This window comes from Tetrao urogallus, assembly GCF_951394365.1.
Source record: "Tetrao urogallus genome assembly, chromosome: 1".
NCBI lineage: Eukaryota > Metazoa > Chordata > Aves > Galliformes > Phasianidae > Tetrao > Tetrao urogallus.
In genome coordinates, this window is record NC_136813.1 from 186,234,819 (window position 1) to 186,252,361 (window position 17,543).

A 17,543-nucleotide genomic window follows, 5' to 3' on the forward strand; every position below is an offset into this window, starting at 1 on the left:
GCACAAACAGACAAGAGATCTATAATATGGAAAGTGCCAACATACTGCATTCCTTCCCTTTCACGGGGTCAGGTAGTCCAGAGCACTCTGCCGACGGATTCGGGACAGCCACCCTCCATCTGGAACCACTGCTGTCACACTCGGTGTACTCAAAGTGGTAATCTGTCTGCAAGCAATTACAAAGAGTTTCAGTTTCATCATAGCATTTGCATATTAAGATCATTAATCAAGACTGTGATTAGCAAATTCCGTTATAATTAAACCAGAAAGGAAGTAGCTGCCACATGAAGAACTATTACTGCTTTGATGATGACTGTGGATCATTGCAGAGCAAGCACAAAGCACAAGTGCAAAAGCAGAAGGTGGGATTTGCAAAAGAAAGGGAGCACAAATTCCAATACAGTTTTATTTCCTAGCAGGATTGGTCCCAGTCCTCTGTCTCTGACCTACAGCAGTCACACAGGCTTCCTCCTTGGTCAATTTAGGCTAAGGGGAAGTCTGTGCTGGCTCTGGCTCACGTTAGTGCATCCCTGCAAATATTTTGCTGGCTCACAAAGAGAGCACTTTTAATTCTCTCCAACAATGGAATTAATATTTCTCCTACTGCTAACCATAGCTCTCCATTTGGATGTTAATAAAGTCCTAGCTAAAAATTATTAAAGCCTTTGCTATTTTGCATGGAATTGTAAGTAACATTTTGATTGCACTGGAATTAATATCCTCATGGTTCAAAAAACGTCTTTATGGCTCAACTTGTGGTTTAGAAGCCCAACTAACAGAACACTAGAAAGAAAAACTACTTGTCTTAGAAATACAGCAAACTGTAAGAAGATTCTACCTAATCCACAGCTATACATGAAATATAACACATTCTCAATACCCCTAATATACTCAATTAAATTTGTGTTTTCCCCTCTTCACCTCATTACACAATCTTCAAAGAACAAAAAAAAAGTCATTAATTACTGTCACGTTGAAATCCACCTATAAAGCAACCAGAATATAAATAACAAATCTGTAGCAGATCCGTCCCATCATTCATATCACATAAGATAAAAATTATCTATTATCTACTCAAGACTGGAAGAAAGCAAAGCAAAGAACCCTCTGAAGCTGACTCACATGCAGAACTTTTTATTTCTATTTTGTATCAGGACAAATGATTGAAATTATAGAGAGCAGATTGGTGTCAACAATTCAGGTTGCTCTCACACCCACCCTCTCAAAATATACTTGAGAGATGTGCCCCAGCATGAAACCCTTGTGCAGGCAGGAAGGGGACAGAGGGGTCCTCAAAAGTAGGAGTTTTGTTCTCTCCTTCTGCATTTGGGTAGAAGACTCAAGTCTCCATCTCCCCTTTTTCTTCCGTAAATCCTTCCAGCTTTAACCAGCCAGATGAAGTTTCCAGGAGAGATGGATCCAATAGGTGTCCTTCCCCCGGGATGCCCTAACCCTGTGTGTGGGTAGCCATGTCAACAGAGGAGTTTCAAGGTTCACAAGGGGGTTATGCAGCATGGCCTTGCTCTTGAACAGGCTTTTTCCATTGTCTTTGTCCATACTATGCTCAGTTCCTTCGTGGAAGAGATGGATTTATTTTTTTTTAATTTCTTCTCTACCTGACTTTCAATTCTACTGTACCACTGAAAAGCATGGCATGGAATTTGTCGCTTTTTCTGTTATTTGCTTGTAATGAAGAATCTACAGATGGATTTTTGCACATGGTCACACATATACACCCCCAAGCTCTGCTAGACACATCACCAACATCCTCTCCCCTGTAACACAGTTCTACCAAGGAACAAACACAGTTCTTGGTAGATGTATTGCAGACATCCACTGCAGCTTACAGCTTCATCTGCACCATTGGCCAGCTAGTAGGTTGGGTTACTTGTAGAAGGTGAGTATACCTGCATAGAGCTCAGGTTCAACCAAATAATCCAGCATCATGAGATGCTTTAGCTTCCATCCTCGGCACCCAGGGTAGCTCAGATACATCCCTACAAGCTGGAAGCACACCTCAGCTATAGGGGAAACATCCCCAAAACCAATGTGACATAGGTGAGGGCTGGAAATCTCCCATTAGCAATGGCTTACCAGGCTCAGAGTTTCTAATCTGCCTCAGCAATCTGAGCTTCCAAATATAGCAGGTTGATAAAGGAGGCCGCCCCGCACCATGGGGTGCTTACAGCTCCTTTGCATCCCTCTGAAAATCACAGCTCTGCTATGCTGTGATTTCTTCTCCTCTCTAATTGAGAAATTTCTTCCCACCAGTTCTCTGAAAATCATTTCACAGCAAAGCCATTGCCAGATGTTATCTGCTACCACCTATTACTCTGTTTTTGCTTTCAATGTTTTTTTTTTTTTTCCCCACTATCACCCAGACATAGAGTATCTTTAAGTTTGGCCACTGTTCTGTTTTAATTCTAACAAGTCTGACTGCTTTATTACTTTTCTGGGCTTGCCCTTAATGATTTAACTTGTCCCTCCTCCAGTTCAGCTGTTTTTTTCTGATAACATTTCTGGTTTATTGCTCAGAATTTCTGGGATGTGAGAAATAGGCTTGAATTTCAGGCCCAAAGAATTCGTTTCCATAGGAAAATCTCTCTCTGAACACTCCATACAGGGTTAAGGTAAAAATAAATAAATTAATAAATACATCATAACTTTTAAAAAAGGATAATTTTCTAAATGGAAAATTGATGCTCTTCCAAGAAGCCACTCAGAATCAATTTGTAGTCCTGAGCATTAAATTTCAAGTAAAAGGTTAATAGCAACCTGAAAAATGTCTCCAAATCAGACAGGAACATTCATTTCACTCTGTGCTGAATTTCGCCTCATTGTTTTTGGAGAATCAGTGAAATCACATGTGCACTGCTGCACACTAAGCTGTAAGAAAAAGCCCTCTGACGTACGTACGCTCCCTCTGAAGGACACTACACCCAAAATAGATGCCCTTGTGAATGCACACGACGTCAAAGGGGTGATGCACTGACCACAGCTCTTCCAAGGAGAGGAAAAACAGCAGAATTGGTCCAATGAGCTAAGTCCATAACCCATGCTTCTCCCATGCTCCTCCCATGCTTCCCATGCAAAAGTCCTGCAGCCAGGGCACCCACACCCCCTACTTTGCAGGTTTAGCTCCAAGGCTCTCTTCTGGCCACCAGCTTCCAGGAGCTCTCTGAGTGACACATCAATGCAATACCTCTCTGTGTGCCACCCCACATCACTGCCCCCCATGTTGTACAATGCTGAGCTTAACTTGGTGAGGGGCACCTGGGACCTGGTGTATGCATCTTAGATGTCTCCAGCGCACACCTCCACATGTGGGCTTGTCACTTCACAGTCCTTTATGACAGCTGACAGATTCCTCTCTTCTAAAAGCAAAAGTCTGTTTCAAAGTATTTTCGAGACTCTAGAAGTACTGGTTTCCTCTCCATGGACTGAGTCTGCTCTCATGGGGACTGAGGTCCTACCTGCGGTACCACGTCCAGGACTGGGGACCCAGCACAAGAAAGATGAGGAGCTGTTGGAGGGGGTACAGAAAAGGCCATGAAGATTATTCAAAGGGTGGTGAGGCACTGGCACTGCTGTCCAGCGAAGCTGTGGATGCCACATCCCTGGAGGTGCTCAAGGCCAGGTTGGATGGGACTCTGGGCAGTCTAAGCTGGTAGGGGATAATCAGCCCACAGCAGAGGTTGGAGCTGGATGAGCTTTGAGGTCCCTTCCAACCTGAGCCTTCTGCAGAATGAGCAGAAACACTCATTTCAATGCATCTCCTATTTTTCTGCACCAATTTTCTAATTCCATCCTTTCAACTACACAGGAGCTGTCCTGTAGCCTTTTCCACTTAAGCAAAATTGAAGCACAAAGAGGGCACAGACCCTTCTAAGCAGTTCCTGAAGCACCAAACATTTGATCTGGGTACAAAGAGTGGATGAAGACCAGGAGCTGTTATGAAATAACAGCAAAAGTCTCTTGTAATGTAACAGCTTGCTCTGCTCATGTTGCTTTACAAACACAGACGTCAATAAGCCAAGGAAAAAAAAAAGACTGAAAAAAAGCCTTCTACAATGCCTGCCATAATATTACCAAGTAAGTGAACAACTGTTCTCAGGTCTATCATTTATTCCTTCCTTCCCTGAACTTGCAGTGCTTGTTCCACTGATACGTTTCCTTAAACCGATTAACTGCACACAATGCTATTAAAAGATATTGTTTGCCAAAAGGAGCACCCATAATCTTTACAGACCCATGTGCTATCTATATTTACATGTGCAATAAGGATTAGCTGTGCTCTTTTTTTTTTTTTTTTTTTAAAGGGGGAAAAAAAGCAACATCATACAAATAAAAGCCTCTTTAGCAACAGAATGAAGTCAGGAGAAGGGAGTGCACTAGAACATGATATCCCAAAAGACACAGAAACATGGCACTTGTAGTTCCCAAGCTATGCTTCCCCACATCTAGCCTTCATAATGTCACCACCACCACCATTCAAGGATAAAACCTTCAACACATTGAGACTACTCCAGTGTTCAAAGGGTTGCCCATCAGTCACCTTTCCTAATTCAGGTTTTGAAAGAGGAGATGCGAGTTTCTTATTAGTTTCAGGCATCGAGCCCATCCTCCTCTTTTACTGCAGTCATTATTTCTAAGTATATCCTCTGGCAGTAATGAATATTCCCACCTTCCCCCATGCTCCTACCATCCCGAGCCCATCAGTGAACAGCACACATCAGCAGGGCTCTGGTTTACCTCATTCAGACTTAATGTCCAGCTCTAAGCTTCTCCTTCCTTAATCTCTTTTGAAACTACTTATATTGGTGTTTTTCAGCTGAAAACTTGAGTTGGGCTTTAATTATTTCCTCCTTTATTCCTAAATCCCAAAATTCCTAGTCATTTCTGTGTGTTCTGCTGCACTTCTCTTTCCACAATCCCAATTTATTTGTGGCTTTTTTGGCAGGGAGAAGCCCAGCCCTAATTGCATTACTTAGAACCCCACAAGGCAGCTGTGGAGATTCAGACTTTCTGAAAATCAGGTTATTTGCATCTTGAGCCTAATTGAAGAACCAGGTTTCTACAACCAGAAGCTTAGGTTGAAATCCTGCCAAAGCCATCTGCAAATTAAAGATGAACTGAAGAGATTTACTGAATAAAAGCCAAAATTCAGCAAAAATATATCATCAATATTTGTGAGCAATCAGAATAAATGATATATTAGGTAAATTTTTATTTAATTTGTTTAAACACCATTTCTAGGATTCCAGCCCAAAACCATTAACACAAATGGCTAGTCCTAGGCCAGTGAGTATAGTGACATGTTATCTATATTTACAGATAGACAGACCTCTGCAGAACAGCAGGGTACATTCAAAGAACCACGAGCAGCTCTGTCAGCAGAACAGGGACAACTCTTACCAATGTTTAGAAACAAACAGCTGATAAAAAAATGTTTCGATGAATACTTTGTCCTAGATGAAATGAGAAACGTACTGAGCTCTCACACCAACCAGGACAAAGGAATTGCCTTGCTCTTGGCCAAGATACTGCACCATGGAGTAATGGTCACCAGACAGATGTGGTGCTTCCTACGCATTTCTGATGTCTGGATCTGGAGAATCATAGATTCACAGACTGCCCCAAATTGGAAGGAACTCATAAGGATCATCAAATCCAACTCCTGCCTCCACACAAGACTACCCAAAATTAACGAATCTGAGAGTGTTGTACAAGCACTTGTTGAATTCCAGTCAGCTTCGTGCCATGACCACTGCCCGGAGAAGCTTGTGCCACTGTCCAACCACGCTCCCTGTGAAGCTCAGCTAGATTTGGAGGAGTTAATTGCCTAGCTTAGACACATATGTTTCCACAAAGCTTCTGAAGCCAGGTGAGACAAGTTCTTCCTTAGATACTTATTGACTCAGCTGTTACATGTTGGATCACCATTTAATTTTTGGATGCATTGGTGCAGCCTTTGGCCAACCTTTAGTCCAAGAGACATCCACTCCTTCACTGAGCTTCCTAGAAACACTTGCCATAGAAATAGTGTGATTTTACTATTGCAGAGTTTTAAACAAGAGACAGTAAGGCTTGAAGGGTATTTTAAAAGCTGTTTAGTCCATCTTTGAAGGGTATTTTCAAAGCTGTTTAGTCCATCTTTTTATCATATCTAAACCATTCCTGATAGAAGTTTGCCTAACCTGACAGAGAACCTCCAGTGGTGGATGTTTAGGAACCTCCCAGAATAAAGCTCCCAGTTACCATTCAGATAAAATGGTGCTAATGTGCATGGGTCATTCATCAGGCAGCTATTCAGTTATCATCATCCAAGAGGTTGAACACAAAAGTGAGGAGACAGATATGAAAGCAAAGGATTTATTTGCTGAAAAGCACACACCTGAAGGTAGGCAGCACCATCTCAACACATAAACAGACTCAGCGAGCATGGCTGGCACCGAAGACTGGCTGTGCTCCTCCTTGAAGCTCCATCTACTACATTCTGTACATGGTTTGTTGAGGCAGTGCACATCCATATAACACAGTGCCATTTCTTCAGCCTTTGCCAAATCCTTTTCAGTATCAGCCCAGTAATGACTAAGAAAGTTTTTATTATCATTATCTTATTTATCCTTTCAGTGATCATTTGCAGCATGCAAAGGTCAGGTCAGCCAGCAGCCCTTTGACTGGAAAACATTATTTTCCCTTTAAACAAGACTTCACAAGCAAGCTGTGTAGCGCCTGTCCAGCCATTTTGCATGCATCTGGGATTGCTTGTTTTTGAATCCTGGAGATACAAGCGGTTCTTAGTAAAACAGTGGCTCTTTGATCCAAGCTTCATCTGTTGCCCAGCTAAGTCAATAAAAGGTATCCACTGACTCTAAAGGACAACAGGATGAGTCACAGTTGATCAGTTCATGTACTTACAACACGAACTATTACATAGCAGACAATAAGTATTGCCATCTTTGCAAATAAAACTCTAGAAAAAGAAAAACATTTGCTACCTTTTAAGATCATCTCACTGCATTTCATGGGTGGTGATACCAAACACAGACTTCTACAGTATGGTGGAAAATCACCCTAGAAAAGGTTATCTTCAGCCAGATAAAATGTATGTCTGAAAGATACACCAGTGATAGCTTATTGACAGTAACAGGGATAGAGCAGTTTTTCTCTCTCAACACTCCTGCCTGGTGCCAGCACTACCATTTGTGCTTAGGAAAAACATTATCCATCAGAAAATCACTCTTTTTCAATAGTTTTCAGCCAGAGTAAGTTCCCTCAACCCATTCCCTCAACAGGATGGGGTGATATACCCTGTGGTAAAGAACACAGTCCCCTTCATACAAGATGCAAAGAGAAAGAAGGGAATTGCAATTTCTAGTTGTGAGCAGTCTAAGAATGTGCAAGAAGAGAACAAAGAGCAGCAGAAGAAATATGTCACAGACACAAGTGTATGTCATCTGTGACTCCTTCATTCTTTCCAACATGAAACCTCATTTCCTCACACATCTTCTGTGAGACATGGCTACCCTGCCATCTGGTGCTACATATGACTGAAGATCCTATTGCTAAGGCAGCAAAACCCTAAATATTAAAGCTTCAGGATGTATAGGAATTCTGGTTTCAGTCTCTCACAGACACAGAACAGTTTAATAAATGTGGAAATTAAAATAGTCTTTGGGGGTACTTATCTCCACAGCCAGTCAAAAGAATTTCCAAATTGATATTCTGGTTCATAGCAACAAAATCATACAAATCTTCATCAAAGAGAGTCTTGTTCGTGCCAATTGGGTGATAAAACTAGCAGCTTAAAGAATAATCTCATATTTTGACTGCATTTTTTGTGAAATTCACTCTTCCTTAATTATTTTCCCTCCTTCTTTATGTAAAGCAACTCTCAGGAAAGCCTTTTCCAAGAATTCAGACATGATGATATGTGCTTGCATGACATCTTAAGACCTAAAATATTTGTTTCCTAATGGAGAAAGTACGAGTTAAACTCCCACACCGTATTCCATTGCCTCCCTGCATCTTGACTTGGATCATTCAGAGGTGCAGGAGTAAAGATTGTAGGCACATCCCAGATGAAGAACATGAGATGAGGGTAGTAAGCAATACCCTTGAGGAACAGGAGGATTTATAAGCCCTAGCACAGAACAGGATTACAGATCTTATATAAGGCATACATTGGTTACTTTGGAGCAAAGGTTTGAGTTCTCTATATCAACTACTGGCTTGCTGTGGAGTCACAAAGAAATTACCTCACTTACCTGCCCCACAAGTCTAACCTCATTTTGCACATTTGCAGATGATACACTTCTCTACATATCACTCTGGGAGCCAGACTACAAATTTGAGTGCCTTCCCTAAAGTCAATTTATGAAACAAGTCAGGAGTAGCATCCAAGGGCTGAGTTCTTGAACAGGTAATACTTTTTACTCTACAGTTTAAGAGCAAAATCACAACACATCTGAATTAGCTAATACAATGCCACTGCATTTTACCCACTGTTGGCATAGCTTCAGAAGAGTGAAAGGCTTGAAACATTTATTCTCTTAACATTAAATGCTCTGTAACAGTTCAGCTACAAGAGCCTTCAACAGGACATCTCTGTCAAATTGTATCTTGTGAAACAAGTAGGCTAATAACCGTGGGTGATGCCACATATGAGACTTGCCAAACACCCAACAGAAAGAGGGCATAAACTGTCAAACAGTATAGCATAGAAAGCAGGAGAAGCTTCCTGCTCTGTTTCTTCACCAACACATCTCTGTCCCAGTCTGACACCAGAAGTCACATCTGTAGACTGAGGGACTTTCCTTGCAGCCATTCACTTTTGGACTCCACTGCCTTGGACTATAAAAAATAGTGCTGATTAACACTTGTGGAATACTCTGGTTTTACAATGGGGTGCCAGTCATAGAACCACAGAATCACAGAATGACCTGGGAGTGATCTCAAAGATCATCTAGTACCAACCACCTGGCATGGGCAGGGTTGCCAACCACTAGATCAGGCAGTAGATCACGTTGCCCAGGGTCCCATACAACCTAGCCTTGAACACCTCCAGGAATGGGGCATCCACAACTTCTCTGGGTAGCCTGTATCAGTAAATTAAGAGTAGATCAAAGATCAAGAAAAAAAATGAACCCAGCTCTCAGTGGTGATGGTTTGATAGTTCCCTAACTTTAAGGATTCTATGACTCTCAGGTGACACCTGTTGATGCAGGACCAGATCAAGTTCCACTTTCTCATCAGAAAACTTTTTGTAATATCCAACAACACACGTCCATACAATGTCACCGAACTTTTCAGTCAGAAGCTAACTGTCTCAAGGGTAACACAACATTCTCAGGTCATAAATAAATTTAAATGATGGTACAAAACTGCCTGGAATGTTTCCAACAGCAAGGGTAGATGAGAGAAGAGAGAAACGTGTTCAATACTCAGAGCTTCTGCTGGGAGGAAAATCTGCTAGACATGAACAATTAATTCATTGCAATAAAGAGCACTGTAACCTGCTATCGATCATTTTTGTCCTAGGCTTTGCGTTAGATAGATTTCTAATATATGCATGTGCCAAGGGACTGGAAGGAATATTACTCAGCGAGTCTTTTAATTGGCTTTTTTAACTACAAACCATGAGGTTATTTTGTGAACAAGTTGGGGACATGTTAACGATCAGATGACATTATGTTTATGACATTAGGCAGGGCCTCCAAGGTGCACTAAGTACAAACAGATAAATAAACAGTTACCTTTAACTTGTGTGTGGGCACATACATCCCTATATGGACATTTTCATTGGCACACACAAAACTAACATGAAGGTAATTCTGTGAACAAACAACTTTTGCATTCCATCTCTCCCTAGCCAATAAAATTGAGTAGAGCTCCACCGCATCCAATAGAGCTCCACTGATTTCTGCCAGAGGAGACTAAAGCTTCTTGCTTATCTCCAAACAGAAAGAGGTCGTTATAGATAACACACAGGTCTTGGGTGAAACAGGCTACATCTCACAATAGGATTCCCTGAACGTACAGTCAGAACTGCAAGGTTTTGTCTCTGTTTTCTAATCCTTGCAGCAATACCAGCTAATTAGATGCTGAAGAATTAGCTTTTCTCTTCCACCTGTGTGCTGTTGACTAATCGCATTCAGAAAGCAACTCCAAGCAGGCCAGTAAATCCTACCATGGACCAGCATGAGGAGACACTTGAATAACCAGACAGGATGGGATTGCTCCCACAGGGACATGGGTGGCGAGGACAGCAGAGCATGGACTCGTTTACCTATCTTGGAATAAAAAGAAAAGCTCTAAAGCAGAAATTGCTCCTTCCACAATGAGAAGTGGAGTAAGAACGAGCTTACTCCAGTTGGTACCACGGCACAAATGCTGCTCCTGTAAGGCGTCCCATCATGGTTCCTAAAAGTTTGTGGCACGTCACATCAAGGCAATGCCCACAAGTGCTCCAACTGAGGGCTACAACAAAATTCTGCCTTCTTCGCTTGCTCACAGCAAAGTGCATAGCTGGATTTCCTCCCAGCACCTGACAAACACATTTCCCTTATCCCTTCCTTCCTCAGATAATTCTATGCTGTGTTACATATTATGAAAGTGCGGCCCCAGGAGGAAATTTAACATTAAATAAAACATAAGCATAACAACCAAATCCATCTGTTCTCTCTTGATTACAAATTTTTTCTCCCCATCCTACACTAACCTAGCTTCCTATTTTCCACCTGTAGCCTCTGTCAGAGCTGCCTCTGTGGCACTCCAATATATAGCACAAAAAAATAAGATAAATATAAACACAAATTTGTTGGACTCCCATTACTTTTGCCAAGGGATTACAAACAGCAAGGAAATAGCTATCCAAGCATTTAAGGTCTGCAGGGCTGGATGTGAAGCATCCTGATGAACACTGAGGTGAGAACACATCACTGCGGCACCCTGAGTACCTCAGTTTGTGCTCAACAAGATTAAAAGCACGCTTTGAGTTAAGTGTGTGCTGCCGCGAACTCAGGTGTTTGCCAGCAGAACAATACCTTACCCTGCCCCAAGACAAAATCAGGTATTTGAAGAGCTGAAAGGGACACAGGTACTCCAGAAACATAACTCAGAGCAAGGCAGAAAGGCATTTAGACCTGCAAGTGAAACTGGGAGCCAAGGACAGAAGGAGCAACCAAAATCTCATCCTCTTCCTTTAAGGTCAGTAACCTAAAGCTCCAGCTAAAACAGCTGCAGTAACACTTAAATATGTAATTGTTTTGCCCCTCTCGTTATTTATTTATTTTTTAAAATATTTACACTAAAAACTCCCAGGGGAGGTCACAAAAGATTTGGACAGAGATTTCAGCAAGCAGAGCAGGAAGAACAACATTACAAGCATTTGCCTGAGCTGGTAGTGACTTTCTTCCCCCCTCCTCCATACCCAAGATACCAGTCACTTCCCAACCCTGTGTCCCTGACACCCAGACCAGCCTCATGCCCCAGCATGGTAAAGGTCACAGCCTCCCCACCGTGCCCCTTGCTGTGACCATCTCTGTGGGGTGACCCAGCAGCTGGATCTGCCACCACGCAGCAACAATAGCGAAGGAAAACTGCTTGCTCCCCCAGTTCCTCCCCAGGTAGCACTGAGGAAGAGCTGAAATCCAGCCCTTGGCAAATAAAGTTCAGTCAGTCAAGGCTCTAAATAGAAACAAGACTGCATGGACCGTTGCAGTAAAACACATGCCTGACTTCATGCCGAGCTAAAACAGTCATATTTGGTCCTGAAATTGCAGAATTTTCATGTGATTCCAAGTTTTTGAAGCATTTTCAATGCATAAGAAGGTAAATTAACACTACTTACTCTAAATCAAAGCCATAAAACTCCTTGCTTTGTAAGAATTTACAAGGTTGAAGGTTTGGTCTTGGACCAGGTCACTGATGATGGATGCTTAGACTCAATGCCTTCACTGTCACAGGGAACAGCTGTGGAAGGAACTGCAGAGCCAACACCTCAACACCAAAACATGCAAGAACCAACCCAAAAAAGAACCACAGAATCAGAGAATCATTAAGGTTGGAGAAGACTACTGTGGTCACCTTGTCCAACCATCAACCCATCCCCACCATGCCCACTGACCATGGCTCTCAGTGCCTTATCTCACAAGTTAAGATAAACAGTCGAGCTCTTAACCAGCTCACAGCACATATATTGATGTTCCTCTAGGCTGCTGCAATTTCCCATCCTACTCTAATCCTTGACATCAATACCTGCCTTTTACTGCTCTTCTCAGTTTCTAGATCTGAAATTTAAAGTGAAAAATTATGAAAAATCTTTTAATTCAGTATTTTGTGTGCATGTTTCCTTATGATAGAGAATATCAAAGCACACCTTGGCACTGGCACAGGCTGCCCAGAGAAGCTGTGTGCTCAAGGCCAGGTTGGATGGGGCCCTGAGCAGCCTGATCTGGGTGGGCAGCGACCAGCCCCAGAGTTGTAAATGGATGGGCTTTAAGGCTCCTTTCAATCCAAGCCATACTATGGTTCTAAGATTCTAAGACATCTCATTCTAAGATATTCTCATAGCACCTTCCTGGGGAAAGGGAGTGTTGTTATTCCTAATTTAATGCCACACACAGAAGCTCAGGCCCAGGACTTTAAGACTCATATTTGAAAAGGTACTTAAAAGCTTTGCTCCTTACCCAGGCAACAACTGTCACTGCAGTTTGGCTCCTCGCCTGCTTTCAGGTATGCCCCAAGTAAGGTGGCACATAAGGAAATTGAATGCAAGCCTCCTGAGGAGCTAAATACTGGGTTAGTCTCTTCCTCGAGACCATTCTAAATCTGCGGAGAGGAAGAGGGGTGCTTCCCCAGCAGAAGAAAATCTCATGGAACAGTCCCTGCTATAGCAATCCTACCAGCACTTTAGCAGTGCTCCAAGGAGTAAACTCTGAGCATTTAGCTCCATTTTTGCAGCTCTGTGAAGCTTTCCTGATAAACAATCTGTCTTCTCACTGAGGCAAACTCATCACACAAAACCAGGGACGTGATCTTATCCAACCAATTAGGAATATGGTGCTGCTCAACGTGCTTGCATTATGCTGACGGATTCCCTCCCTTAGAAGGCAGCAGAGGTTGCTGGACGGCAACTTGGCATGCAGATCAGCGTTCCAGGCCACTGCAGCATCTATCTCATGTCATCTGGTGTGATGAAGCCAGCACAAGGTTAATGTAAGCTGGATGTGGGAGGAAAAACATACACCAAAAGGCAGCATGCACAGAAAGTAACTGATTTCCACACACACTGCATTTCTCTGACTAATGCTGACCTCAGTTTCCATATCATTTTCCCACCACCAAACACAGGGCACTTCACAAGCACTGGAGTCATACAAGACTCAGCACTCAAGGAAGGAAAGTGGGAATGAAGCACTGTTCTATGGGCATCAGATGTTTCTCAGATGGCAACCAAATGCATTCTTATTTGGCTTTGAAAAACAGAATTAAGCGCAGGCAGAGCATACTCATGTTTGCATCTTTTTTTTAAACACAATCTGTACCTACTTCAACAGTATAAAATCTACCCTGATCTGGGAGTCTGAAATATTGCTGTCTTCATTTAAATGAGACTAAATATCTCTTCTCACAGTCCACAGCGAGAGGCAAGGCTTCCTGAGGACAGTACATGTCCCTTCAGATTGGTCTCTGCCATGCTAAGTTTTGTAAGGTGAAACCACTCTGAGTGTCATTCACTATGAAGACTGGAAAGAGAGACAGAGACAGGAAAGAAGGGAGGAGATGGAGGATTGTGAACGTTGCTGTTTTTTTTCTGTTGAAAAGCAAAGGATAATATTTCATTCTGAAATATAAATTCAACAGGAAATGGTTTGTTTTCCAGCTAAAAATGTGCTTGCCAAAATGCATCAGAAAACATTCCTTTTGATGTGGAAGACACCCAATAAAGAGAGAACCTCCTGTAGTTTCCTGGGAGATGCCAAGGAGGGCAGCCCCAGCCCGGGCAAGTCACTGAAGGGTACCCCATGCTTCCCAGCCTGCCACCTTCCATATGCCTTTCTTTGTGCAATGCCCTGTTCTACCTGTCCATGATTGTCAAACACCAAACATCTGACTGCCCAGTGCTTGGCATGCCCTGCCATAACTCAGCATTCACAATGAATTGCTGTAATTAGCCTGCTACAGCAAAGCAATAACCAACCATGCACCACAAGGCACAGAGGAAGATAATTATGAATCCACTGCTGCTGGCTGAGTATTTTCATATAATTACAGAATCACCAAATCATCGAGGTTACAAAAGGCCTTCAGCATCAAGTCCAACCATCAACTTGTCCTACTTCATCCAATCACTAAACCACGTCCATCAGTGCCATGTCCTCACATCTCTTAAATACCTCTATAGACTCTGATGGAGACAGCCTGCATCATGCTGCAGTCATGCTTGACCATGCTCTCCTTGAAGAAATTTTTCCTGATATCCAATCTATACGTCTAAACTGAAGACACTTTTTGAGAGTTTTTTTGGCAAAAATAGACGGGTAAAGAGTAAAAGAAAAAAATCATATGCCAGCAAGTTACCTTGAAGGGAGGGAGGTTGCTTCCCTTTCAAAAACAGTATTTTCCCTCTCCTGCATTGTTCTTTCATACGAGAGATGCTTGAGCGAAACAAACTGCTGCAGCCAAGTTTCATATCCCAAGAAAATTGTTGCTTCTGATGGAAAGCACCAGCAAGCAGTGAGCTACAGCTGCTCTGTCAGGAGGCATTACAATGAAGGATTACAAGCACAGGCCATCTGCCTGAGCTTGGGGCTTTGGTTTGCTTCTTTTTTTTTTTTTTTAAACTATGTGATGCTGCAGTAAAGCACAATGAAATTAAAGGCAGGAACAGCCAATCCCTTCAGAGCTTAGCTGAGATGCCAGGAAGTATGGCCATCCCAATGACAAGACAGGGAGCTTGAAATTTAAAAAAAAAAAAAAAAAAAAAAGATCTGACCAGGTGATTTATGAACAGTGATTCAGCACAACACAAACTGCATGGCCGATACGATCCCAATAAAAAAGCATCAACGCTGTCAAACAGAAAGGAGGGCTAAATCAATAGCCGTGATTTGCACCACATTAATTCCAAATCCCTTCTGCCCTTCACATACGTTGCGGTGATTCACAGAGACAGCCTTAAAGAAATAAGTGCCTCTGTGTTATTACACAGCAAAACGTTAGGAGCTCGGGAGTCATCGAGGCAGACAGATGATTGCATTAAGCCATTTAATTGACCCTTGCAGACAAAAATGCACATGAGGAATGGCGCTGCACTCACATACTCTGCGTACTTTTAAGGAAGAAAAAACCAATGTAAATAATGCTGCCAATTGCAAATTCTTTTTCTTTTTTCTCCCCAAAAACAGGCTACTCATATTGTAAATGTTAGGTGATGACCAACAGAAGAAGAAAGCTTTTTTTTCCAAGTGTTTCCTCACCCATGGGGAACTCAGCAAAAGGCCCTACCTTTGGGTCAGCAGGGAGAAACCCACAGCCTACAAGACACAGTCAAGAGCACAGCTGATTAAGAATCACAGAATAACAGAATCATCTTAGTTGGAAAAGACCTTTACAGAATCATCAACCTGTCCTACAGAGTCCCATCACTAAGCCATGTTTCTTAGTGCCACATCTCTCAAATACCTCCAGGGATGAGGACTCCACCACCTTTCTGGGCAGCCCATTCCAATGCTCAAACTTCATCTCCATGAAGAAATGCTGACTAATATCAGATCTAAACCTCCTCTAGCACAATTTAAGATCATTTCTTTGCATCTGGTGACTTATCACCTGAGAAAAGACATTTATGCCCTCCTTGCCGCAACCTCCCCTCAGGTAGTTGTGGCTATTTAGGGTATGCCTATGCTTCACAAGCCTTGGTCCTGTAGCTGCAGTAGGGCTCCTCGAGGGGGAAATCATCTAAAGACAACTCATGTAGTAAGAAGGTGAATCTGCAGCTGTTCAGCAAACAAGAAAGTAGTGCACTTAGGAAAAGCAGACAAAACTCGTCTATCGTGTGTTATGCATCAGTGTAGTTGCAGGATGGTGTGAATGCATGGAAGAAGGTACACAGGGCCTTGGGAAGGCGAACTGCGAGGCTGCAGGTACATCTGAAGGGGAAAAAGTTGCCTACACAGCTGTACTTGGGGTCACAAAGTGGACTGTGAATCTGTACAGGCTCTCTAAGGAAGGCGTGATGGCACTTCTGCACCCACAATTGGAGCATTTGCCTTGTAATTGCCTGTGTTTGGAGCTCATGTTCTTCATACAACCCTAACTGGGTGGCTCAGGGAGGAAAACGTCTGATCTAATCGGAAAATCTGAAAAGTACAAAGATTTCCTGGTACTTGCATGCAAGGCAAATTTGTCCTTTTACCGAGCAGAATCTCACATATAATTCTTCTTGCTACAAATAGTCTCATCATTCAATATTGCAATTCACAGAACCTCAATCCTTTCATTCTTAGGGGAAAAAAGAAAAAGAAAAAAAAAAAAAAAAAAGAGCTCTTTGTAAGTATGTTCAGTCACACTTAACTAACCTTCCCCTGCAGTCCCAACAAATCAGAGTGGAAATTATCACGAGCCCAAACAGCTAAAACCGTATTCTTTATGAAAAGAATTTTAAGCAGCAAAAAGAGGGAGAGACAGATTTATTGGCATATCAAACAGTGCTAAAAGTCAGGGAGCTCCCAGGAGTTCTCAGCCATCGGTGCTCAGGTTGGGTGTAGGTGCAGGAAGATGGAGGCAGGTGGGTCAGTTTTCTCTAAATCTTAAATCTTCCTTAATCTCTGCTCCATGATCAAGGACTCTCCGAAGATTTACGCAGCCAGGAAAGCAAAAAGAAGAAGAAAAACAAAAGAAAAAAAAGAAGTGTTTCTTCAGGCCAATAGGCACCGTCACTGAATTAGGCCCATCCAATGCTCAGCTAAAATCTTCAGCCTTAGGCAATAATTTCATTTTAAATAGTTTATACTCAGCACAACCACAGTACATTTGTAAGCTTAATGCTAAGATGCCAGAGAGAAAAAGGTAGAAAATAAATTATTTCAGGAACAGAAGGAAAACTGAAAGAAAAACAACCCTTTTTAACCTCAAGAGGGGAAGCACTTTGCGCTATTTACCAGAGACCATTACCACCTCTCAGAGAACATCTTAGTCAGCAGATATAGCCAGGATGCACAAAACCACTCCTGCTCTGCTCCCAGAATGGGGAAGAATGTGAGAATGGCAGAATGGGAGCTGCACCACCGCTGCGATGCTCCAGAGCACAGCATGGGCATGGCTCTTACCCAGGAGAACCTCGTCTGATGCTGGACCACGGCACAAGCTCTGGCCTCTCAGAAGGTTGGATGTATGGAGAGGAACCAGCTAGCAGCTTCTGTGTGAAAATTACTACTTGGAAAAGCATCAGTTTGCTGAGATTTTTTGTGGGAAATTACCACATTTTGGTAAACTTTTCAAACTGCAGCAATTTAGAAAAATCAGTATTGTCCCCA

General features: G+C 42.5%; 1 protein-coding gene across 1 annotated transcript in view; it reads right to left on the reverse strand.

Annotated features, from left to right (window-relative positions):
• ELAPOR2 (endosome-lysosome associated apoptosis and autophagy regulator family member 2) overlaps nucleotides 1-17,543 on the reverse strand; it is a gene marked incomplete at both ends in the record, with an annotated part of 89,300 nt that overhangs the window by 45,040 nt on the left and 26,717 nt on the right. Inside the window, one exon of the mRNA XM_079548839.1 lies at nucleotides 46-166. Coding sequence (XP_079404965.1) covers nucleotides 46-166 — 121 coding nt within the window. The remainder of the gene's footprint in view (nucleotides 1-45; nucleotides 167-17,543) is intronic.